Here is a 25,456-nt window from a genome sequence, read left to right on the forward strand (position 1 = left end):
TACACAGATACATTCCTATACAGAGAGTTCATTGTTAAATATTCAGAGGGTTTACCTCTGGTCTCAGTGAAGAGGGCCACTCCCTCACCTTGATATCATTATGGCTGAAATTCTGTTTATGGATCTCATATCCTCAGCAATTCTAGACTCTCTGATTGCCCCCAGATCTTTTTTCTTCCTTTAATCATCAGTTTTTACTTAACAAAGTTGATTTCTGGATTGAGTTTCATTTTAAGAATAGAGATTTTAATCAATTAATCTGGTAATGTGTCTGATTAATTGACAAGACAAAGGCCTAGGAAGTGAGATAATTTCCCCCATCCTCTAAGGTCAGCTGAGTTTTGGCAGCTCCATTTTAATCCTGGTAAGATATACTTCATCAACCCTGCTTTCTTAGACCTTGCTTTCAGGTAACTCAGTACACATGTAAATCCAATGTACAACCACTTTGTATACCATTCTCTCCTTCCTTTCACTTTTTGGTTTTTGTTTTTTTTTTTTTTACTTATTTCGACATTATTTTTCACCCTTAGCTGGTTCATATCTATTCTACCCTTTGATTATATTTATTTATTTATTTATTTTTTAACATCTTTATTAGAGTATAATTGCTTTACAATGGTGTGTCAGTTTCTGCTTTATAACAAAGTGAATCAGTTATACATACACATATGTCCCCATATCTCTTCCCTCTTGCATCTCCCTCCCTCCTACCCTCCCTATCCCACCCCTCTAAGTGGTCACAAAGCACCGAGCTGATCTCCCTGTGCTATGTGGCTGCTTCCCACTAGCTATCTATTTTACGTTTGGTAGTGTATGTATGTCCATGCCATTCTCTCACTTTCTCCCAGCTTACCCTTCCCCCTCCCTGTATCCTGAAGTCCGTTATCTAGTAGGTCTGCATCTTTATTCCCATCTTGCCCCTAGGTTCTTCTGACCATTTTCTTTTTTTTTTAGATTCCATATATATGTGTTAGCATACAGTATTTGTTTTTCTCTTTCTGACTTACTTCACTCTGTATGACTGTCTCGCCATTTGATATTACATGGAGCTGGGAGTTCTCTGGTGGACCAATGTCCTGAACTCGGCTCTCCCACCTCAGAGGCACAGGCCTGATGCCCGGCTGGAGCATGAAGACCCTGTCATCTACACGGCTCAGAATAAAAGGGAGAAAAAAAGAAAGAAAAATAAATAAATAAATAAAATAAAATACAGTTATTAAAATAAAAATTATTATTAAAATTAAAAAAGTAATTTAAAAAAAAGAGAGAAAGAAAGAGGAGAGCCGCCAAACCAATAAAAAAATCCACTAATGTTAACAAGCACTAAAAACTATACTAAAAAAACAAACAAAAAAAAGGACAGACAGAACCCTAAGACAAATGGTAAAAGCAAAGCTATACAGACAAAATCACCACAGATGCATAAACATACACACTCACAAAAAGAGAAAAAGGAAAAAATATATATATTTATCGTTGCTCCCAAAGTCCACCATCTCAATTTGGGATGATTCGTTGTCTATTCAGGTATTCCACATATGCAGGGTACATCAGGTTGATTGTGGAGATTTAATCCGCTGCTCCTGAGGGTGCTGGGAGAGATTTCCCTTTCTCTTCTTTGTTCGCACAGCTCCTGGGGTTCAGCTTTGGATTTGGACCCGCCTCTGCATGTAGGTCGCCTGAGGGCGTCTGTTCCCTGCTCACACAGGACGGGGTTAAAGGAGCAGCTTTTCTGGGGCTCTGGCTCACTCAGGCCAGTGGGAGGGAGGGGCACGGATGCGGGGGGAGCCTGCCGCGGCAGAGGCCAGCATGACATTGCACCAAGCCTGAGGCGCTCCGTGCGTTCTCCTGGCGAAGCCGTTCCTGGATCACGGGACCCTGGCAGTGGCGGGCTGCACAGGCTCCTGGGAGGGGCGGTGTGGATAGTGACCTGTGCTTGCACACAGGCTTCTTGGTGGCTGCAGCAGCAGCCTTAGTGTTTCATGCCCATCTTTGGGGTCCGCGCTGATAGCCGCGGCTCACGCCCGTCTCTGGAGCTCGTTCAGGCAGCACTCTTAATCCCCTCTCCTCGCGCACCGCACAACAGAGAGGCAAGAAAAAGTTCTTGCCTCTTCGGCAGCTCTAGACCCCCTCCCGGACACACTCCTTGGTAGCTGTGGCGCACCAGCCCCCTTCAGGCTATGTTCACGCAGCCAACCCCAGTCCTCTCCCTGGGACCTGACTGAAGCCGGAGCCGCAGCTCCCTGCCCCCGCCTGCCCCGGCGGGTGAGCAGACAAGCCTCTCGGGCTTGTGAGTGCTGGTCGGCACCGATCCTCTGTGCGGGAATCTCTCCGCTTTGCCCTCTGCACCCCTGTGGCTACACTCTCCTCTGTGGCTCCGAAGCTTCCCCACCGTCCCCCGTCTCCGCCTGCGAAGGGCCTTCCTAGTGTGTGGAGACCTTTCCGCCTTCACAGCTCCCTCCCACTGGTGCAGGTCCCGTCCCTATTCTTTTGTCTCTGTGTTTTCTTTTTTCTTTTGCTCTACCCAGGTACGTGGTGAGTTTCTTGCCTTTTGGGAGGTCTGAGGTCTTCTGCCAGTGTTCAATAGGTGTTCTGTAGGAATTGTTCCACATGTAGATGTATTTCTGATGTATTTGTTGGGAGGAAGGTGATCTCCCCATCTTACTCTTCTGCCATCTTGAAGCTCCTCCTCATGGCATTTTTGAAGGACTTTATAATGTGAGAAATTGCTTTTGCTAGGAAGTTATTTTTTTCATTTCCATAATATATTGTTATCTCTCTAATCATAAATATGATAGGGAAAAAAGAAAACTAAAATTAGTAGCGTTTGGAAGCTTTTTTTTTATTAAAGAGCAATCTGTTGAATACTTCTTTGAAGTATAAATTGATTTGCAAAACAAGACTTTTATTAAGGAAATTTTACTGTAATTGAAATTAACCTCCATATTATAAACTATAACAGTCTGATCTCTTTAAACAGTTAGAAATCACTTTTATCAGTATTCCTATGAACTGTTTCTAGTTAACAGCACTTCTGACACCAAGTGTGGAGTTCTCTTTTCCACATCAAGCAATTCTCCATTTCTCTCCACTTGGATACCAGGTGGATGTCCTAAAATTTAATTCAGTTCTGACACTAACTACCTGGAGTTAGTACAGACCCCATAGGTTAAGAACTCAGTCTCAGAAGACTGCCCCTCACTTCAGGTGCCAATTGAAAGTAGTAGGTTCTGACGTTATCCACTCTTCTGTCCAACTTGGCTATAAATTAGGGGTTCTCAAGATCCCCTGCTCAGATTTGATAATTTGCTATAATGACTCACAGAACTTAGGGAAACACTTTACTTGCCATTACTGGTTTATTATAAACGATGTTATAAAAGATAAATAGCCAGATGAAGAGGTTAATAGGGCAAGATCGGGAAGCGTCCTGGACACAGGAGCTTCTGTCCCTGTGGAGTTTGGTGTGCACCACCCTTCTGGCACGTGGATGTATTCACCAGCCTGGAAGCTCCCTGAACCCCATCGTTTATGGGGTTTTAATGGAGGTTCATTACATAGGCCCGCTTGATTTAATCACTGGCCATTGGTGATTGACTCAATCTCTAGCCCTCTAATCGCATGGTTGGTTTTTCCAGCAACCAGTCCTCACCCTGGAGCTTGCTAGGGGCCCATTAATAGTCACCTCATTAATATAAACTCAGGATGCTCAAAGGCGCTTATTATGAAGAACAAAATGTGCTCCTTACCCCTGTTATTCAGGAAATTTCAAGTGTTTTAGGGTCTCTGTTCCAGAAACTGAGGACAAAGACCAAATATATATTTCTTATTATATAACAGTATCACAAATATGTTGTTTGCTAATAGATTTTTATGTCTAAAAATTTCATTTTGAAGATGATTTCCAGATAATATTTTTCTGTCAGATTATAGTTTTACTATGCATTAAAATGAAATTAATTAAAATGAAATTCTTGCTACCAAAGCTTATCATCTTTGTTGAGAGGTTTTAACTGTGTTTTCTTCTTATGGGAGCAACTTGGCAAATACTTCTGAAAATCATATGTCAGTTTGGGTTTTGGAAAGGGGAAGTAAGGGGAGAGCCTTTGCCTAGTTATTGAAGTTAGGAATAAGATATTTTATATAGTTTGAAATTAATAATAGAAGGCTTTTTTTCTATTTCCTATAAGAATCTACTAAAATGAGTAGATTCCTGGTACATTATAAGTGTTGTTAAATATATTTTTAATGTAAAAAATCTGTTTTACAACTCACTTTTCTCACAGAGCTTGTCAAAACACAATAGAAGCAATATTGGAACCGAAGGTGGACCACCTCCTTTTGTGCCTTTTGGACAGGTAATGACTTTCATTATGGCAGATGAATTTTAATCAGCAAAAAGTATTTTTCATTTGTATTCAAGCTGTGTTTAGTTTTGTGCTGAACTGTTCACTCAGAGGTCATAGGAGTTATATGGAAATATATTAACTACAGGAAATCAATAATTGTGTTTTTTTTCTAGTTATTATCATTAAGTTTTTGTGTAGATTCTTTTCTCAAAGGCTGTTAACCCAAAGATTGAAACAGTTAAGAGACACACCTGAAATGCAGCTTAAAATTAATTAATATCAGATGGTGGTGGGGGCATTTTTTTTGAGGGAGAGAGAGAAATGCAAAAGTAAGAAGACAAAAATATGCTATAATTTCTCACTTTGTTCATTAAAAACAAAAGAGGGAGAAAAAATAAAAGCATCAACAGAAAGATTGACAGGAGACAAAAGAGTGAGAACATGAGGCAGGGAAAGGCATCACTGCACTTTAGGAGAGCCTGCTGTCCCAGCGGTCCCTTCCGAGATTCTATTGTTCTGCCTTGATCCAAATGCCCATCTCAGTCAGGTACTTAATTTTATTTCCAGTTGGTATTTTCATTTTCAACTACAGCAGCCCTGATTCTTCTCTCACATAAGCTAAAGGTTTTCCTTCTGTTTCCTAACTTTCAACCCCCTTGCTGCAAAATGTTACCTTGAGGTAGCTCCTCAGCTGACCAATATCTTGTGTCTTCCTGGTTGTGCTAAGCATCAAATTGCCTTTAAAACAATCTCCTCCAGCTTGTCCCTGCTTTATACCTGAAGAATCTGAGAATAATCCCTGTGGCTGCTTGCTATTTGCAACATGATGCCACTAAAATTAGGTCTTGGTAATCTGCCTTGCATTTGTGCTGTATTTTCCTTCAAGAGTGCTGGCTCAAAGTGAAGATGAGTTGGGGACACAACAGCTAGGAAACAGAGACCTACATCTCAATAACAATTAAAAAAATTTTGGTATGAAAAACAGGTACCTAGTTGATCAGAAAATAAGTGGGTAGAATCAGTTGACTGGCATCCTCTTCAAAACCCTTTTTGGAGGGTCTACTCAAAATTACATAAGGCCTTCTTGCATCGTGGCTATTTTGAAAGTATTTAAAACATATGTCATTTTTTATTGTGCTTTGGAACATGGGACAGTCAAGATAAAAGGAGGCATGATCTATGCTGATGATATTCTTATTTCTATCAGTGAAAAACCCCAAGAATGAAAACAGAGTGTAAACATTTTAATAATTTATATTTGAAAATAATAAATGCTGTGTTTGTAAGAATTTTCTTTCCCCTTAAACATTTTGGTGATAATATTTCTTTCAAAAGTTGCTCACAGAGACTTAAGATTTAATTATCTTCAAGAATTTGAAGTGTGTTTATAGCTTTTTTGTATTAGGAAGTATATTAAAAGTTATAGCTTAAATAATATTATTTGTTTATGAAGTCCATTGTGAAAATCTGTTATTCAGCATCTTAGCCTTGAACATGGGCTAAAGACAGAATATGCTTGGCTGTGTGTTAGAATCAGCTATTTTATATTTATATTATTAAAAATCAAAAATCTGTATATTTGTCTAACACATTTATTTAAGAGCATATTTTTATTCCTCTTTAAAATTATCAAGTTGAAAAAGGTTCATTTTATAGGATTTTTGCTGCTAGAATTAGAAGAGAGAACAGAATTCAGGACTTATTTTTAGACAATGATGGCTTTCTTAATTTGTCTTAAGAGACTAAAAACCTAAAACTTTGCAGCCTGATTAGGGGGAGGGAGTATGTTTTTAGCTTTTGGCTTATAAGTTGAGAGACACCTTTCTATATGTTAAAATAACTGTAAACCCTCATGGATATTGTGGCATAATGTGGAAATCAAGTGCTTAATAAAAAACTGAATTTACTTCTTGTGCAATAGTCTAGACTGTTTGAAATTTAAAATTATTTTAAGTCATTATCCTAAAATGAAACTTAGATCCTTTGGTTTGATGTATATTTTATATATTGGGTTGGCCAACATGTTCGTTCGTAAGATGTTACAGAAAATCCCGAACGAACTTTTTGGCCAACCCAAAATGTGCCCTGTTTTAGACTGCCTACATTTAGTGTAGCTTTCATTTACCAGTTACAATTACTTAAAAGTTACTTCAATTAGTTTTCTACCTTTATTTTTAAATCTATGGGAAATAATTGTATTTTTATGGGCTTTTAGCTGTTGTGATACAAATATTTCTTTTGAAGACATTACTTTCTTATGAAAAACTTGAATCTCTTTTGGAACTACTGAAACAATTTATTTTTATTTATTATTACCAGAAGTGTGTATCTCATGTCCAAGTGGATAGCAGAGAACTTGATCGAAGAAAGACATTACAAGTTACATTGCCTGTCAAACCTCCAAATGATAATGATGAATTTGAAAAGCAAAGAACTGCTGCTATTGCAGAAGTTGCAAAGAGCAAAGAAGTAAGAAACTAAATCATTATGAATTTCTCTTATTCCTTGCCATTATGTTCTATTTAGATTACTCACAATCATTATTGTCTTTTCACATAAAGTAATTGAACAAACTTTTGACATTCTTTTTCCATATTCCATCAGTAGAAAATGCCCTGGTGCCTTTTGGAGTCTTATGGTTACACATTTACTCATAAACATTCCTTTTCCAATCTCCTTAACAATTCCATTAAGTTACCTTTGCTAGCAAACCACCCTTCTTTTCTCCCACTTTCTTTTCTTCTTAACAGTATACAAGTGAACACAACTTTTTTTTTTTTTTTTTTTTTTTTTTTTTAATGGCAGAGGGTATCCCACTATTAGTTGGGATAGATGATACTTTTTGAGGATAATTTTCCCCTATAATAGAAATTTTTGAGGAATTCAGGTAAACATTAGAAGGTAAATCAATGGCTCAGGATTAACATTTTTGTCAGTTTTCATTCTTAAATCTAATGTATAGTAAAAAATAATTTTTATCTTTGGATTATATGTGCATTTATACATACCCTCCTTTATCATTTACTACTGCTAGCCAAAAGGTTTTCTTTTCATTATTTTTAATTGCTTGCTTATTTGAAATAGGTTTTTTCTCTAGTTATTTATTAATTTTTAGATTTTGACAAGAAATTTTAGTTCATGAATTGGTTGCTTAGATAGACTTTTCTTAACCAGTGGTATTGAAATAGGTTTCTTTATTCAGAACCAGTAATAAATCTTAGCTAACAACTGTTTTCCTATTTAAATTCAAATTTTAAGTAGGAGACTTCTTGAATTTTGGTAGTTCTTCCTGCAGTGTCTTTCTCTCATGTTTATGTAGGGGACAAGAGCACAAATTCTGGAATCAGGCAGATAGGAAACATATCCTGCTGACAATCTTGGATAGGTTACTTAAGTTTTGTACCATATTTTCTTTATCTATGAAACTGTGAGAATTAAAATTGCTAATCTTTAAAACATTTAGAATACTACATGGCACAGATCATGATATTGTTACTGAACTCCAGTTTGGCAGCTTGTCACTCAAGAATCCAATGCTGAGAGTGTTGGGTTAAAGGAAAGATAGCTTTATTGAGGAAGCTGGCAATCCTGGGAGAAGGTAGACGCATGTTGCAAAAAACCAACTCCCAACCCGCCAGGTTTTGCTTGGAGATTATATAGGGGAAAGAGGAAAGGGCTACGTGCTCATGGGGAGGGTGCTGTCTTCTATTTTCAGAGATGTTTTTCTTGATCACATGATTCCAAGTAGCTAGCAAGTCTCGCTTGTGGTTGGAACATTAAGTCATAAATCTTTGATTACCTGTTCCTGGAGAATAAGGAACAAGGATGAGGCCTACAGAATAACTAATCTTCAGTCTTGATATACATCAACAGCTTTCTTCATCCAACAAGCTAAGCTAAGTTAATGGTAAATAAGGTAGAAGTCAGGCATAGTAAGCATAAGATCACAGCCATATCCTAACTAAGAAATAGAGTTGGAATAATGCCGAGAAGCTGAGAGCCCCTAATTATAGTCTCACTGCCTCAGTTACAATAGTCCTTTGCTAAAAGCCTTCAGTAAATGTGACTATTGCTATTCCTCAATGTTTTCTCTATTCTAAGACACTTAAAAATTATTTTTAATATTTCTGAAATTCATTTTGCACAGTTTACATAAAATGCATTTCTTCTTTCCCAAAAAGCTGTTAAAATTATGGAGTTTCAGAAAAGGATATTGGGAGTATATCAATTTCTTAATGATTATAGGAAAGTTGTTCTTTTGATTTACATTTTTCTCAGACAGACTTTCTTTCCAAAATCTTGTTTGATGTCTATTTTCTGGAAGATGGGAATCAGACGAGTTAGGAAATTACTGAAGTAATCCAGGGGGAGAAAAGTTTTTTGTAGCAATGGCAGCTGTGTAGGTGGTGCAAAGTGTTCAGATTCTGGTATTTTGAAAATACAGCCATCAGAGTTTCTGAGAGATTAAAGATGGAGCTTGAGAGAAAAAGAGGTGTCATGAATGACTTCAAGGGTTTTGGCCTGAAAAATTGACAGGTTAGAGTTGCTTACTTTGTACTGGAGAAGACCGGGGTGGAACAGGGTGTTATTAATATAATTAGTATATTAATACTGAGGTACCTCTTAGGCATCCATGTGGTAATGTTTAATAGGCAGTGATACAGAGAAGAGTGTAGCTGAAAGGTGAGCTTTGGATTGGATGTATGCATTTGAAAGTGGTAGGCGTATGGATTATATTTAAAATCATGAGGTCAAATGAGATCACCAAGGGAATGAGAGCTGAAGGGAAGAGAAAAGGAGAAGGAATGAACCCTGTAGCATTTCAACCTTACCAGTTGAATGAAAGAAGTTGAACCAGCCAAGGTGTGACCAGTAAGATAGGATCAAAACAAGAGAATACAGAAATTATTTCATGGAGGATGATGTATTGAATTTATCAAAGACTGTTGAAAAGTCATGTAAGATGTGGCCTGATAATTAATGTAGAGTTAGAGGAGTCATTCATTCTCTCCACATTCCTTTATCATTCATATAGATGGTGGTAAGGTAAAGTATAAGTGTGCAGATATCAGTGGGTGGGTTGATGTGGTAAAAATCTATGTAAGTTCTTTAGTGATTATTTCCATTTTTTCAGTGAGGAAGTAAGCATGGTCAAACGGGCACAATGAGGGAGAAGATGTTTGAGATTTGAGGAGTGAGGAGAACATGTAAAATAGTGGTTTTTATTATTTGTATTATTTGTATTATTTGTCTACTTTCTTAGATTCTAGAATCCTATTACTGGATCATGAATATAATGTAACAGATTCCTAGATAGGTTTGGTGCCATGCTAAAGAAGATTGGGAGGGTGAATAGGCTAAGAAAATGTAGTAAGATTGCAAGACAGCATTAAGGCGCACTTGGGGTTTATGGTCGTGATGATGTCACAGATGCCTAATTCACATAATATGGACGGGATGGTGTCCTGTTACCCAACAGGACAACATCATTTACCTTATGGGTAATGTTTAAGTTGTGATGTTTCTAGATATTTGTATGTTTAGTGGGTAACAACTGTTCTAAAGTAGTGAAAAGCAATTCTGAAAATGCTATTTATCCTATTCCTTAATCCATAAAATGGAAAGAAAATAATAAGGAAATGCCTCCAGAAGATGGTACTATTTCACTGGCACCAAAATAAAAAGCACTTTTGGAGTTACGTAATTTAAATTCCAGAAATATATTTAATTTGGAACAGGTCAGGCTCCAGACTTTTCAGGTAACTATGTTCTAATATATTAAGCAAAACAGTAATATTGCCATCTGTTATGAGTGTTTACCATGTGCCAGTTATTGAATTCATCACTTCATGTTGATGATGTCATTTAATCCTCACAACATCCCAGTGAGGTAGGTGTTTTTGGGCCGAGCCACGCGGCTTGTGGGATCTTAGTTCCCTGACCAGGGATTGAACCCCTGCCCCCTGCAGTGGAAGTGTGGAGTCCTAACCACTGTACCACCAGGGAATTCTCTCATCCCTGTTTTAAAGATGAGAAACCCGAGGTTCATGGAGGGTAGATGTTAAGTGACTTGCCTGAGGGCAGGAACTAGGAAGTGGCTCAGTATAGATTTAGTCCCAGCCTTCTGTAGCTCTTAAGCCTGTATTCTTACCTGTACTACATTGTCTCCCAATCTAATAAACTTTGTATCACATTAATATAAACTCACATTTTTTCCTTGTGGTTATGTAAGCAATGACTATCAAGACATTCCAAAGCTATTTTTTTTCTTTTTTTGCTGGGATTGCAGAAACCAAAAATTGAATGAATCCAGTAATGGGTCTTTGGTCTTTGAAGATGTAGTTTTAATTTTGATTTGAATTAAACTTAAATATTGTGGTGTATCAACTACCTAATAGAGATATTTAATATGTTGTCCATTGATGCTTATCTCACATCATTTTTCTATTTTTCAGGTTCTATTTCTTTACATTTTCATCTGATTCAAAATAATTTCCCTGTCTTATATAAATGTATATCTAGCATGTTTTCTTATTGTAATCATTTTAAGATACATTAAAAAATACTGATAATTATATCTAATAAAAATCAAGTCTTGGCTTCTGCTTTTATTAGCTCTATTAGAAAACTATAAAGATATTATATAACCAGATATTTAATTTAATATTGTACAAATAACAACTGCGGAATGCTTTTCAATCATGAATTTGTATCTTTCCAAACCGATGTTTTTTATGTTCTAGTCTTTCCACTGTAGTTTTGACAAAACAAAAATGAGATCAAATTCAAATTTGATTACACATATAATTATTCAAATAAGTCAGACAAAATAAGAAATATGGACTTTAAAGCTTTTATACATAGTTGGTAAGATAGAGCATATTTGGTAATTAATGTAAATAATAAATTAGTAATGAGAGTTTTAACCCCATGTTAAAATTTTTATTATTTGTCTACTTTCTTAGATTCTAGAATCCTACTACTGGATCATGAACATAATGTAACAGATTCCTAGATAGGTTTGGTGCCTTGCTAAAGAAAGCCTTGCCATGTAGCTGGATTTGTAACTCAGGTCTCATGATATCAGTCGAGTATTTTACCCTAGAATAATTTTTGACACCTAATCTCCATAATACTTGTACTATTTTCTTTTCTTTTATATTGTTGTCTACTTAAGTTTATTCTGATGATTTGCCTTGGAAATTTAAAGATTATAATCATGTAATTTTTTTATTGCCTCACCTGGACTTGTGAGATTATGACTAGTAGATATTTAGAAAGAATTAGTTAACATTTCATTTTTTTCCTGTAAAGCATAATTAAGAAACTTAACTACTTCAGTTTTTAGTCATAGCTTAGTCTTTAGAGCTTTTTAAAATGTTATTTATTTACATTTCTTTTATCTTTCTGTTATCTGAAGACCAAGACATTTGGAGGAGGTGGTGGTGGTGCTAGAAGTAATCTCAGCATGAGTGCTGCTGGCAACCGAAATAGGGAGATTTTACAGAAAGAAAAGTCAAACAAATCAGAGGGAAAACATGAAGGTGTCTATAGAGAACTGGTAAGGCTGAAGAACCAACCACAAAGTTTATGTCTTTTTTTCTTTAATAGCCTTGGTTTTTTTAATTCTTTCTCAGAACCACCACTGGCTTTTTGAGTATATTATAAATAGGTGTCACAACTCTAAGAAGGCTTTCATTAAGGATTCCAGTTAATAATTTCCAGTTATTCCATGGAAAATTTGGATTGGTTGAAAAATAATTTACTTAAGTAAAATTTACATTTTACTTAACTTTCTAATGTCTGAATGATGTCTTTTAGAATGGAATGATAAAAAGTCATCAAGTTAAACAGAAAACGCTCAATGGAAATTATATTCTAAAAGATGATGCATCAGAATCATACAGTTATGGGCCGTTCCCTACCCTTCCCCACATCTTTTCTCAAATTTTGTCTAAAGTGATTTTGTTTTGTTGTGTTCTTTGGGAAAAATATATTGAAATAGTAAATGTATATTATAGACTCAATTGCAAAATATTCCTGGATTTTTGAGATAATGGGAGGAGTCAGATATTTCTGGTATGCTACAGTGTCCTCAGATATAAGGGAACTGACAGGAATTCATTTTCCGCTGCCTTTAAAAGTTAAATGACTTTGGGTGATTTTGTCTGTAGAGTGCTAAGACTAGCTTAAATAATGGGGTTTCATCATCTCATATAACAAGAAATTTGGAGATAGGTGGTTACAAAGATTGGTAAATTCAGCAGTGTAACAGTGTTGGAGCTCTGGTGAGCATCTCTCTAGTTTCTTGGTTTTCTTCTCTGGGTTACAGGAGTCTCTGTGTGTTAAATCTTCATGCAAAAAGTTCAGAGGCAAGAGGAAAGGAGATATTTATCTGGGTGTGGGTCTGTTTTATCAGATAAAAAAATAATTTTGGAAATCTCCAGTAAATTCCGTCTGTGGTTCATTGACTAGAACTAGGTCACATGCCCACTCCTAAATCAATCACTAGCCAAGGAGAATAGATTTATAACAGAGCCAGACTATCTTTTTCTTGAATACATGACCATCTCTTTCTTTAATAAAAAAGTCAGTTTTCAGGTTTGAGTGGATACAGCAAGTTGAAAACTACACAGTCTCTAACTCAAGAAGCTCTTAAACTTGAGTGAATTGAGAACCCTCGTCTGGGGATGTCTTGCCGTAGAACACCAAAGACCAGCAGTTTGGGATTGTTGTGAGGAGTAAAAACATATGAAGGGAGTGATATCACAAAGATGGCAGAATGGAAAGCTCCAGGAATTGGGCTGTCCACCAAAACAACTCTTAAGCTGACAAACATTGTCTGAAGCAACTATTTTACAACTCTGGAGTCAAGTCAGACTCTTGCAGCCTACAGAGTGGTGATTAATGAAGAAAGAGGCTGGTCACTGGCTGACCAGGGAGATAATGGAACAAAGACTCCAGTGATCACATATCACAAGGAATAAAATCCTTACAAAAGAAAATCTGGAAAAGTTACTAAACAAACTTACAGCTGCAGTCTTCATTAAGTAACAACAGCAGTCCCTGAGGAGGAGGGAGAATCTGATTTCCAAAATTACTATCAATACAGTATTCAGAATTTTCAGTTCTCAACAGAAAATTATAAAGCATACCATAAAACAGGAAAGTATGATCCACTCATAGGAAAAAAAAGAAATTGAAAGAAACTATCCCTGAAGAAGCTCAGGCATTGGGCTTACTAAACAAGAACTTAAATTAACTGTCTTAGAAATGCTCAGAGGTGTGAAGGAACCATTGACAAAGAGCTAAAAGAAATCAGGAGAACAATATATGAACAAGTAGGGAATATCAATAAAGATAAATTATAAAAATAAACAAAATAGAAATTCTGGAACTGAAAAGTACAGTAGTGGAAATAAATATTTCATTAGTCAGGTTCAACATCAGACTAGAGCAGGCAGAAGAAAGAATCAGTGAACTTTAATATAGGGCAATTGAAATTACCCAGTCTAAGATGCAGAAAGAGAAAAAAATGAAGAAAAATAGAGCCTAAGGGACCTATGAGGTACCATCAAATGTACCAACATACACATTATGTTGTGTATGTTCTCTTCCCAATGGAAGAGAAAAAGGGACAGAAAAAATATTTGAAGAACTAATGCCCCCAAATTCCCAAATTTGATGAAATCTACAAATCTAAGAAGCTTAGTGAACTCCAATAGGATAAACTCAGAGACACACCAAGACACATAATCAAGTTGTTGGAAGCTACAGACAGAGGAAATCTTGAAAGCAGTGAGAGAGAAGCAACTCATCAAATACAAGGGATCCTCAATAAATAAATGGCCAATTTTTCATCAGAAAGTATGGAGGCAAGGAAGCAGTGGGGTGATATATTGAAAGTATGGAAAGAAAAAAAACTGTTCACCTGTAATTCTATATTCAGAAAAACTGTCATTTAAGAATGAAGGAGACTATCAAAAGGACAGTTTGAAATTTTAATGACCAGGAACCCTGTTCTTTTGCATGTTGCATGATATTCAGTTCTTTATTTTCAACAATTGAAAGAGGACTTGATTGGGATGTCAGTTGACAGGTCCTTAAAATAATTTTTGATAATAGGTGGTATAATAGGTTGAATTGTGTCCCATCCATCACTCCCGCGCCCCCCCCCCCGCCCCCACAAACAAGATAGCTTGAAGTCTTGACCACCAGTACCTTAAAATGTGACTGACTCTCTTTGGAAACGAGATCTTTGCAGAGATACCAAGTTAAAAAGAGGTCATTAGGTTGGGCCCTAAGCCAATATGACCCTAATTTAATCTCCTTATAAAGAGGGGAAATTTAGACACAGAGGTAGACACTTACAGAGGGAAGTTGACCTGAAGACACACAGTGAGAAGATGGCTGTGTAACTGGAGTGATACATCTATAAGCTAAGGAATGCCCAGGATTGCCAACAAACAACAGAAACTAGAAGAGGCAGGGAAGGTTCTTCCCTAAATCTGTCAAAGAGAGCATGGCCCTGCCAACAACACTGAATGAGAGTTAACTGGTTAACTGCAAATCATGTTAACAAGAAAGGTACAATAAGTTATACCAAGGTTGAATATTAATTGATTCTTGAGTGTGTTTGGTTAAATTCTATGTATGGGACAATATTCTTAATTAGATATTTACTTGGGAGATAATTGGGAGAGGGAAAGGCTTTGGAAGGATTTTTTTTTTTACATTTAGATAAGTTTTTGAATAAGAAGGATGAATTATAGTTTTAATGTCCAGTCCTTTTTACATTTACTTTAGCATATCTACAGCAGGGATGTAAATTTTCTCTTATGTGTCAACTCTGATCTGTTGATAGTTGCTACTATATTTAGAAAGGATTTTGTGTTTGGAAGTCACAAAACCAGGGTTTGAAAAAAAGTCAGGGTTTTAAAAACAGGATTTTAAAAAAAGTGCTGTGCTTTTAACAACGTCTACATGGGTATCAGAGTAGCTGTCTGCACCATGCATGCCATGTGTAATGCTATCTTAAAGCCTATCCATCTTAACTCTTAAATGTATAAAAGTTAGTTATGTATTCCTCGGCTGGTTATGATTCAGTAAATTTCTTCATGGGATATGTTTATGTTACTTAAACAGTCCTTTAATTCTACTCAGGTCTAGATTTTTCAAGATTTGGGGTTCTGACATTTGTAAAGTAGATTTTTTATTTGGGGTACAGGCTGTCAAAGCTTCATAGATAGTATTGCTAATAAATATAGAGCAGAGTACTGAAACAATAGAGAGTAGGAAAAAAAACCAAGCTACTGAGATGGTACCATTTTGTTAGCCTCTTTTTACACTTTGCATTTTTGGAGAGGTGCTATATAAATTGCACTTCCTTAGGACAGAGAAGTATCAACCATGAAAATTTTTCATTGGGTAGTTTTCACTGCCTGTATTATTTTCAAAAGCCTTATTCTGACATATAAAATTTCTTTTTTGTTTGTTTTGCATTTGTAATGGTACAGAGAAAGTACTCAAGGCACAACCCCGCATATCACAGATCCTTCCTTGACTATTGGTATGAAAAAACAGCAAGTGATGTATTAATATCACATTTTTTCCATAAACATCAGATGTAATTTTTAGTTAAAAAACAGTATGTAGTTAAAAACTTATAACTTGCTTGTTTATTGGCTATCAGCATAACTTTTCTCTTCGTTCCTTACAGGTTGATGAGAAGGCTCTGAGGCACATAACAGAAATGGGCTTTAGTAAAGAAGCATCAAGGCAAGCTCTCATGGATAATGGCAACAACTTAGAAGCAGCACTGAATGTACTTCTTAACAGCAATAAACAGAAACCTGTTACGGGTCCACCTCTGAGAGGTATAATTCATTAAGCAATGTGCCTGACAGTATTATTTGATTTTCAGAGAAATATATGTTGTCGACAAAGCCTGGGTTTTGTTGCTGTGAAGGCTATAACTTCATTTACCATTATGGTAAGTGGAAGGAGCAGCAGTTTGGGAACCACAGAGACTTATGTAGGTTATTCTTAGTCTCACTGTCTTCATCTTTATATAAAGTAGGTCTAATACCTTACTTAACAAGGTCATGAATAATACAGAAAATATAAAGTAACTAGCTCTATTAACTATTTCTACAACTAGGCCATTTGTGTAAATGACTAATTAGTCTATAAACTTTTAATAATTAACAGGAACATGACTTTTATTTAATGTTATTTTAAAATTATTGTATGGTCAAATGTATTATGTGATTTTTCAAGTCCCAATCCTATATTCTTTTAAAAAAATAAGTGGTTGCTCTACAGCAGACATTGGCACAACATTGTAAATCAACTATACTTCAATTAAAAAAAAAAAAACTGGTTAAAAAAATCTTATAAAAATGATTTATTTTCCTTAAAAAATAATTTACATGAACAAATTTAAATTTCTAGATAGATCATTTACAGGATTAAAGGTGCTACTTAATATAGTCATTTAAAAACATTTTTGTTATAATGGATGTAGAATATACAGAAAAATATGAAAAGAAATATATATATAAAGTTCTACTTAAGATGTCTGCTGACTATATTTTAGTGTATATTCTTCTTTTGTTTTTGCATGTATAATGTATATGTCTTGCTTTACTTCTTAAGGTAAAGGAAAAGGCAGGGGGCGAATAAGATCTGAAGATGAAGAGGAACTGGGAAATGCAAGGCCATCAGCACCAAGCACATTATTTGACTTCTTGGAATCTAAAATGGGGACTTTGAGTGTGGAAGGTAGGCCAACTTAAAGTAGATTTCTTTTTATTTAATTAATTAATTAATTTATTTATTTATTTATTTTTGGCTGCATTTTCTTTTTTTATTTTTTTAAACATCTTTATTGGAGTATAATTGCTTTACAATGGTGTGTTAGTTTCTGCTTTATAACAAAGTGAATCAGTTATACATATACATATGTTCCCATATCTCTTCCCTCTTGCGTCTCCCTCCCTCCCACCCTCCCCATCCCACCCCTCTAGGTGGTCACAAAGCACCGAGCTGATCTCCCTGTGCTATGTGGCTGCTTCCCACTAGCTATCTATTTTACATTTGGTACTGTATATATGTTCATGCCACTCTCTCACCCTGTCACATCTTACCCCTCCCCCTCCCCATATCCTCAAGTCCATTCTCTAGTAGGTCTGTGTCTTTATTCCCATCTTGCCACTAGGTTCTTCATGACCTTTTTTTTTTTTTCCTTAGATTCCATATATATGTGTTAGCATACTGTATTTGTTTTTCTCTTTCTGACTTACTTCAGTCTGTATGACAGACTCTAACTCCATCCACCTCATTACAAATACCTCCATTTCATTTCTTTTTATGGCTGAGTAATATTCCATTGTATATGTGTGCCACATCTTCTTTATCCATTCATCCGATGATGGGCACTTAGGTTGCTTCCATGTCCTGGCTATTGTAAATAGAGCTGCAATGAACATTTTGGTACATGACTCTTTTTGAATTATGGTTTTCTCAGGGTATATGCCCAGTAGTGGGATTGCTGGGTCGTATGGTAGTTTTATGTTTAGTTTTTTAAGGAACCTCCATGCTGTTCTCCATAGTGGCTGTATCAATTTACATTCCCACCAACAGTGCAAGAGTGTTCCCTTTCCTCCACACCCTCTCCAGCATTTATTGTTTCTAGATTTTTTGATGATGGCCATTCTGACCGGTGTGAGATGATATCTCATTGTAGTTTTGATTTGCATTTCTCTAATGATTAATGATGTTGAGCATTCTTTCATCTGTCTGTTGGCCATCTGTATACCTTCTTTGGACAAATGTCTATTTAGGTCTCCTGCCCATTTTTGGATTGGGTTGTTTGTTTTTTTGTTATTGAGCTGCATGAGCTGCTTGTAAATCTTGGAGATTAATCCTTTGTCAGTTGCTTCATTTGCAAATATTTTCTCCCATTCTGAGGGTTGCCTTTTGGTCTTGTTTATGGTTTCCTTTGCTGTGCAAAAGCTTTGAAGTTTCATTAGGTCCCATTTGTTTATTTGTGTTTTTATTTCCATTTCTCTAGGAGTTGGGTCAAAAAGGATCTTGCTGTGATTTATGTCATAGAGTGTTCTGCCTATGTTTTCCTCTAAGAGTTTGATAGTGTCTGGCCTTAAATTTAGGTCTTTAATCCATTTGGAGTTTATTTTTGTGTATGGTGTCAGGGAGTGTTCTAATTTCATACTTTTACATGTAGCTGTCCAGTTTTCCCAGCACCACTTATTGAAGAGGCTGTCTTTTCTCCACTGTATATGCTTGCCTCCTTTTTCAAAGATAAGGTGACCATATGTGCGTGGGTTTATCTCTGGGCTTTCTATCCTGTTCCATTGATGTATATTTCTGTTTTTGTGCCAGTACCATACTGTCTTGATTACTGCAGCTTTGTAGTATAGTCTGAAGTCAGGGAGCCTGATTCCTCCATTGCCATTTTCCTTTCTCAGATTACTTTGGCTCTTTGGGGTCTTTTGTGTTTCCATACAAATAGTGAAATTTCTTGTCCTAGTTCTGTGAAAAACGCCAGTGGTAGTTTGATAGGGATTGCATTGAATCTGTAGATTGCTTTGGGTAGTATAGTCGTTTTCACAATGTTGATTCTTCCAGTCCAAGAACATGGTATATCTCTCCATCTATTTCTATCATATTTAATTTCTTTCATCAGTATCTTACAGTTTTCTTCATACAGGTCTTTTGTCTCCTTAGGTAGGTTTACTCCTAGGTATTTTATTCTTTTTGTTGCAGTGGTAAATGGGAGTGTTTTCTTATTTTCACTTTCAGATTTTTCATCATTAGTGTATAGGAATGCAAGAGATTTCTGTGCATTAACTTTGTATCCTGCTACTTTGCCAAATTCATTGATTAGCTCCAGTAGTTTTCTGATGGTGTCTTTAGGATGCTCTATGTATAGTATCATGTCATCTGCAAACAGTGACAGCTTTACTTCTTCTTTTCTGATTTGGATTCCTTTTATTTCTTTTTCTTCTCTGATTGCAGTGGCGAAAACTTCCAAAACAATGTTGAATAATAGTGGTGAGAGTGGGCAACCTTGTCTTGTTCCTGATCTTAGTGGAAATGGTTTCAGTTTTTCACCATTGAGGACAATGTTGGCTGTGGGTTTGTCATATATGGCCTTTATTATGTTGAGGAAAGTTCCCTCTATGCCTACTTTCTGCAGGGCTTTTACCATTAATGGGTGTTGAATTTTGTCGAAAGCTTTCTCTGCATCTATTGAGATGATCATATGGTTTTTCTCCTTCAGTTTGTTAATATGATGTATCACGTTGATTGATGTGTGTATATTGAAGAACCCTTGCATTCCTGGAATAAACCCCACTTGATCATGGTGTATGATCCTTTTAATGTGCTGTTGGATTCTGTTTGCTAGTATTTTGTTGAGGATTTTTGCATCTATGGTTCATCAGTGATATTGGCCTGTAGTTTTCTTTCTTTGTGACATCTTTGTCTGGTTTTGGTATCAGGATGATGGTGGCCTCGTAGAATGAGTTGGGGAGTGTTCCTTCCTCTGCAATATTTTGGAAGAGTTTGAGAAGGATAGGTGTTAGCTCTTCTCTAAATGTTTGATAGAATTCGCCTGTGAAGCCATCTGGTCCTGGGCTTTTGTTTGTTGGAAGGTTTTTAAACATAGTTTCAATATCAGTGCTTGTGATTGGTGTGTTCATATTTTCTATTTCTTCCTGGTTCTGTCTCGGCAGGTTGTGCATTTCTAAGAATGTGTCCATTTCTTCCAGGTTGTCCATTTTATTGGCATAGAGTTGTTTGTAGTAATCTCTCATGATCGTTTGTATTTCTGCATTGTCTGTGGTTACTTCTCCTTTTTCATTTCTAATTGTATTGATTTGAGTCTTCTCCCTTTTTCTCTTGATGAGTCTGGCTAATGGTTTATCAATTTTGTTTATCTTCTCAAAGAACCAGCTTTTAGTTCTGGTGAACTTTGCTATTGTTTCCTTCATTTCTTTTTCATTTATTTCTGATCTGATCTTTATGATTTCCTTCCTTCTGCTAGCTTTGGGGTTTTTTTGTTCTTCTTTCTCTAATTGCTTTAGGTGCAAGGTTAGGTTGTTTATTCGAGATGTTTCCTGTTTCTTGATGTAGACTTGTATTGCTATAAACTTCCCTCTTATATTTGCTTTTGCTGCATCCCATAGGTTTTGGGTCATCGTGTCTCCATTGTCATTTGTTTCTAGGTATTTTTTGATTTCCCCTTTGATTTCTTCAGTGATCACTTCGTTATTAAGTAGTGTATTGTGTAGCCTCCATGTGTTTGTATTTTTTAAAGATCTTTTCCTGTAATTGATATCTAGTCTCATAGCATTGTGGTCGGAAAAGATACTTGATACGATTTCAATTTTCTTAAATTGACCAAGGCTTGATTTGTGACCCAAGATATGATCTATCCTGGAGAATGTTCCATGAGCACTTGAGAAAAATGTGTATTCTGTTGTTTTTGGGTGGAATATCCTATAAATATCAATTAAGTCCATCTTGTTTAATGTATCATTTAAAGCTTGTGTTTCCTTATTTATTTTCATTTTGGATGATCTGTCCATTGGTGAAAGTGGGGTGTTAAAGTCGCCTACTATGATTGTGTTACTGTCGATTTCCCCTTTTATGGCTGTTAGTATTTGCCTTATGTATTGAGGTGCTCCTATGTTGGGTGCATAAATATTTACAATTGTTATACCTTCTTCTTGGATCGATCCCTTGATCATTATATAGTGTCCTTCTTTGTCTCTTGTAATAGTCTTTATTTTAAAGTCTATTTTGTCTGATATGTGAATTGCTACTCCAGCTTTCTTTTGATTTCCATTTGCATGGAATATCTTTTTCCATCCCCTCACTTTCAGTCTGTATGTGTCTCTAGGTCTGAAGTGGGTCTCTTGTAGACAGCATATATATGGGTCTTATTTTTGTATCCATTCAGCCAGTCTGTGTCTTTTGGTGGGAGCATTTAATCCATTTACATTTAAGGTAATTATCGATATGTATGTTCCTATTCCCATTTTCTTAAATGTTTTGAGTTTGTTATTGTAGGTGTTTTCCTTCTCATGTGTTTCTTGCCTAGAGAAGTTCCTTTAGCATTTGTTGTAAAGCTGGTTTGGTGGTGCTGAACTCTCTCAGCTTTTGCTTGTCTGTAAAGGTTTTAATTTCTCCATCAAATCTGAATGAGATCCTTGCTGGGTAGAGTAATCTTGGTTGTAGTTTTTTCTCCTTCATCACTTTAAGTATATCCTGCCACTCCCTTCTGGCTTGCAGAGTTTCTGCTGAAAGATCAGCTGTTAACCTTATGGGGATTCTCTTGTGTGTTATTTGTTGTTTTTCCCTTGCTGCTTTTAATATGTTTTCTTTATATTTAATTTTTGATAGTTTGATTAATATGTGTCTTGGGGTGTTTCTCCTTGGGTTTATCCTGTATGGGACTCTCTGTGCTTCCAGGACTTGATTAACTATTTCCTTTCCCATATTAGGGTAGTTTTCAACTATAATCTCTTCAAATATTTTCTCAGTCCCCTTCTTTTTCTCTTCTTCTTCTGGGAACCCTATAATTCGAATGTTGGTGCGTTTAATGTTGTCCCAGAGGTCTCTGAGACTGTCCTCAGTTCTTTTCATTCTTTTTTCTTTATTCTGCTCTGCAGTAGTTATTTCCACTATTTTATCTTCCAGGTCACTTATCCGTTCTTCTGCCTCAGTTATTCTGCTATCGATCCCTTCTAGAGTATTTTTAATTTCATTTATTGTGTTTTTCATCATTGCTTGGTTCCTGTTTGGTTCTTCTACGTTCTTGTTAAATGTTTCTTACATTTTGTCTATTGTATTTCCAAGATTTTGGATCATCTTTACTATCATTATTCTGAATTCTTTTTCAGGTAGACTGCCTATTTCCTCTTCATTTGTTAGGTCTGGTGTGTTTTGACCCTGCTCCTTCATCTTCTGTGTGTTTTTCTGTCTTATCATTTTGCTTATCTTACTGTGTTTGGGGTCTCCTTTTCACAGGCTGCAGGTTCATAGTTCCCTTTGTTTTTGGTATCTGTCCCCAGTGGCTAAGGTTGGTTCAGTGGGTTGTGTAGGCCTCCTGGTGGAGGGGACTAGTGCCTGTGTTCTGGTGGATGAGGCTACATCTTGTCTTTCTGGTGGGCAGGTCCACGTCTGGAGGTGTGTTTTTGGGTGTCTGTGGCCTTATTATGATTTTAGGCAGCCTCTCTGCTAATGGATGGGGCTGTGTTCCTGTCTTGCTAGTTGTTTGGCATAGGGTGTGCAGCACTGTAGCTTGCTGGTCGTTGAGTGAAGCTGGGTCTTGATGTTGAGATGGAGATCTCTGAGAGATTTTTGCCGTTTGGTATTACGTGGAGGTGGGAGTTCTCTTGTGGACCAGTGTCTTGAAGTTGGCTCTCCCACCTCAGAGGCACAACCCTGATGCCTGGCTGGAGCACCAAGAGCCTTTCATCCACACGGCTCAAAATAAAAGGGAGAAAAAATAGAAAGAAAGAGGAAAAAATTAAATAAAGCTATTATAATAAAAAACAGGAAAAAATATTTTTAAGAAAAAATTTGTTAAGAAAAGCATTTTTTTTAAATTTTTTAAAGTAAATGTATTAATTTTTTATAATAAAAAAGAAGAAAAAAATTATTAAGTAACAAATTTATTAAGAAAAAATTTTTTTACTTTTTTAAAATAAAAAATAGGAAAAAACTTACTACGAAATAATGTTTTTTAATTTTTAAAAATAGAAAATAAAGAAAAAATTATTAAGGAAACATTTATTAAGAAAAAAAAAATTTTTAAGTACAAAAAAAAAAAAAACGTACGGACCGAACCCTAGGACAAATGTTGAAAGCAAAGCTATACAAACAAAATCTCACCCAGAAGCATACACATATACACTCACAAAAAAAGGAAAAGGGGAAAAATTAATATATCCTGCTCCCAAATTCCACCTCCTGAATTTGGGATGATTCTTTGTCTATTCAGGTATTCCACAGATGCAGGTACATCAAGTTGTTTGTGGAGCTTTAATCCGCTGCTTCTGAGGCTGCTGGGGGAGATTTCCCTTTCTCTTCTTTGTTCATACAGCTCCTGGGGTTCAGCTTTGGATTTGGATCGGCCTCTTCGTGTAGGCCGCCTGAGGGCATCTGTTCTTCGCTCACACAGAACGGGGTTAATGGAGCAGCTGCTTCGGGGGCTCTGGCTCACTCAGGCGAGGCAGGGCGGAGGGAAGGGTACGGATGCGGGGCGAGCCTGTGGCGGCAGAGGCCAGCGTGACGTTGCAGCAGCCTGAGGCGCGCTGTGCGTTCTCCCGGGGAAGTTGTCCCTGGATCACGGGAGCCTGGCAGTGGCGGGCTTCACAGGCTCCTGGGAGGGGTGGTGTGGATAGTGACCTGTGCTCGCACACAGGCTTCTTGGTGGCGGCGGCAGCAGCAGCCTTAGTGTCTCATGCCCGTCTCTGGGGTCCGCGCTGATAGCCGTGGCTTGCGCCCGCCTCTGGGATCCGCGCTGATAGCCGCGGCTCGCGCCCTTCTCTGGAGCTCATTTAGGCGGCGCTCTGAATCCCCTCTCCTTGCACACCGCGAAACAAAGAGGCAAGAAAAAGTCTCTTGCCTGTTCGGCAGCTGCAGACCTTTTCCCGGACTCCCTCTTGGCTAGCTGTGGTGAGCTAACACCTTCAGGCTGTGTTCACGCCGCCAACCCCAGTCCTCTCCCTGCGATCTGACTGAAGCCCGAGCCTCAGCTCCCAGCCCCCACCCACCCCGGCGGGTGAGCAGACAAGCCTCTTGGGCTGGTGAGTGCTGCTCGGCGCTGAGCCTCTGTGCGGGAATCTCTCCGCTTTGCCCTCCGCTCCCCTGTGGCTGCGCTCTCCTCCGTGGCTCCGAAGCTTCCCCCCTCTGCCACCCGCATTCTCCACCCGCGAAGGGGCTTCCTAGTGTGTGTAAACCTTTCCTCCTTCACAGCTCCCTCCCACTGGTGCAGGTCCCGTCCCTATTCTTTTGTCTCTGTTATTTCTTTTTTCTTTTGCCCTATCCAAGTACGTGGGGAGTTTCTTGCCTTTTGGGAGGTCTGACGTCTTCTGCCAGCGTTTAGTGGGTGTTCTGTAGGAGCAGTTCCACGTGTAAATGTATTTCTAATGTATCTGTGGGAAGGAAGGAGATCTCCGCGTCTTACTCTTCCACCATCTTGCCCCTCTTGGCTGCATTTTCATTGCTGCGTGCGGGCTTTCTGTAGTTGTGGCGAGCGGGGGCTACTCTGCATTGCGGTGAGTGGGCTTGTCATTGCAATGGCTTCTCTTGTTGCGGAGCATGGGCTCTAGGCACATGGGCTTCAGTAGTTGTGGCGTGCAGGCTCAGTAGTTGTGGCTCGCGGGTTCTAGAGCGCAGGCTCAGTAGTTGTAGCACACGGGCTTAGTTGCTCCGTGGTATGTCGGATCTTCCCAGACCAGGGCTCAAACCCATGTCCCCTGCTTTGGCAGGCAGATTCTTAACCACTGCGCCACGAGGGAAATCCCTAAAGTAGATTTCTTTTTAAAACACCAAACTTTATTTGGAATTGTACAAAAAAAGGTATAATATACTGATAGTGTGAATGTCTACTCTGGGTATTTACAGATTTATTTAATTACAAATTTCCTGTTTGACAAAAGAACAGAAGAAAATTTTAATTGTTGCATTCTGAAAATATTAAAGCTTATTTTGCCCTCTAACTCTATGATGGGCAATATCACAAAACTCTTTCCCTCAGTTTACTAGATGACAGATTTAGCTATGAAAACATATTGTTATGTTAGAGAAATTACTATATAATTTTATATAACTTTTTTGATTGTGAAATTGGTCTATCTCTTTTTTCTCTACATATTACACATTGTATGATAATATGTGGTTATGGTTAGGGTTAAATGAGCACAGTGAGTGAGTATGCTCCCACATTGTGATATATTTCTTAGTATGATATATTTTAGTTACTAACATAATACTGAAATATATAATCATGTTAAATGTTTATTTTTTAATTGAAGTACGGAATATGATAAATATTTTCTAGAATTTTA

General features: G+C 37.2%; 1 protein-coding gene across 2 annotated transcripts in view; it reads left to right on the forward strand.

Moving 5' to 3' along the window:
• TDRD3 (tudor domain containing 3) overlaps nucleotides 1-25,456 on the forward strand; it is a 215,050-nt gene that overhangs the window by 123,833 nt on the left and 65,761 nt on the right. The window contains exons 6-10 of one of the 2 annotated variants that reach the window (XM_068526575.1): nucleotides 4,290-4,361; nucleotides 6,672-6,821; nucleotides 11,773-11,913; nucleotides 16,072-16,228; nucleotides 17,010-17,135. In XM_068526575.1, coding sequence (XP_068382676.1) covers nucleotides 4,290-4,361; nucleotides 6,672-6,821; nucleotides 11,773-11,913; nucleotides 16,072-16,228; nucleotides 17,010-17,135 — 646 coding nt within the window. The remainder of the gene's footprint in view (nucleotides 1-4,289; nucleotides 4,362-6,671; nucleotides 6,822-11,772; nucleotides 11,914-16,071; nucleotides 16,229-17,009; nucleotides 17,136-25,456) is intronic. The other variant, XM_068526576.1, reaches the window with a different exon arrangement.

Source organism: Eschrichtius robustus, chromosome 18 (assembly GCF_028021215.1).
Source record: "Eschrichtius robustus isolate mEscRob2 chromosome 18, mEscRob2.pri, whole genome shotgun sequence".
Classification (NCBI taxonomy): Eukaryota; Metazoa; Chordata; class Mammalia; order Artiodactyla; family Eschrichtiidae; genus Eschrichtius; species Eschrichtius robustus.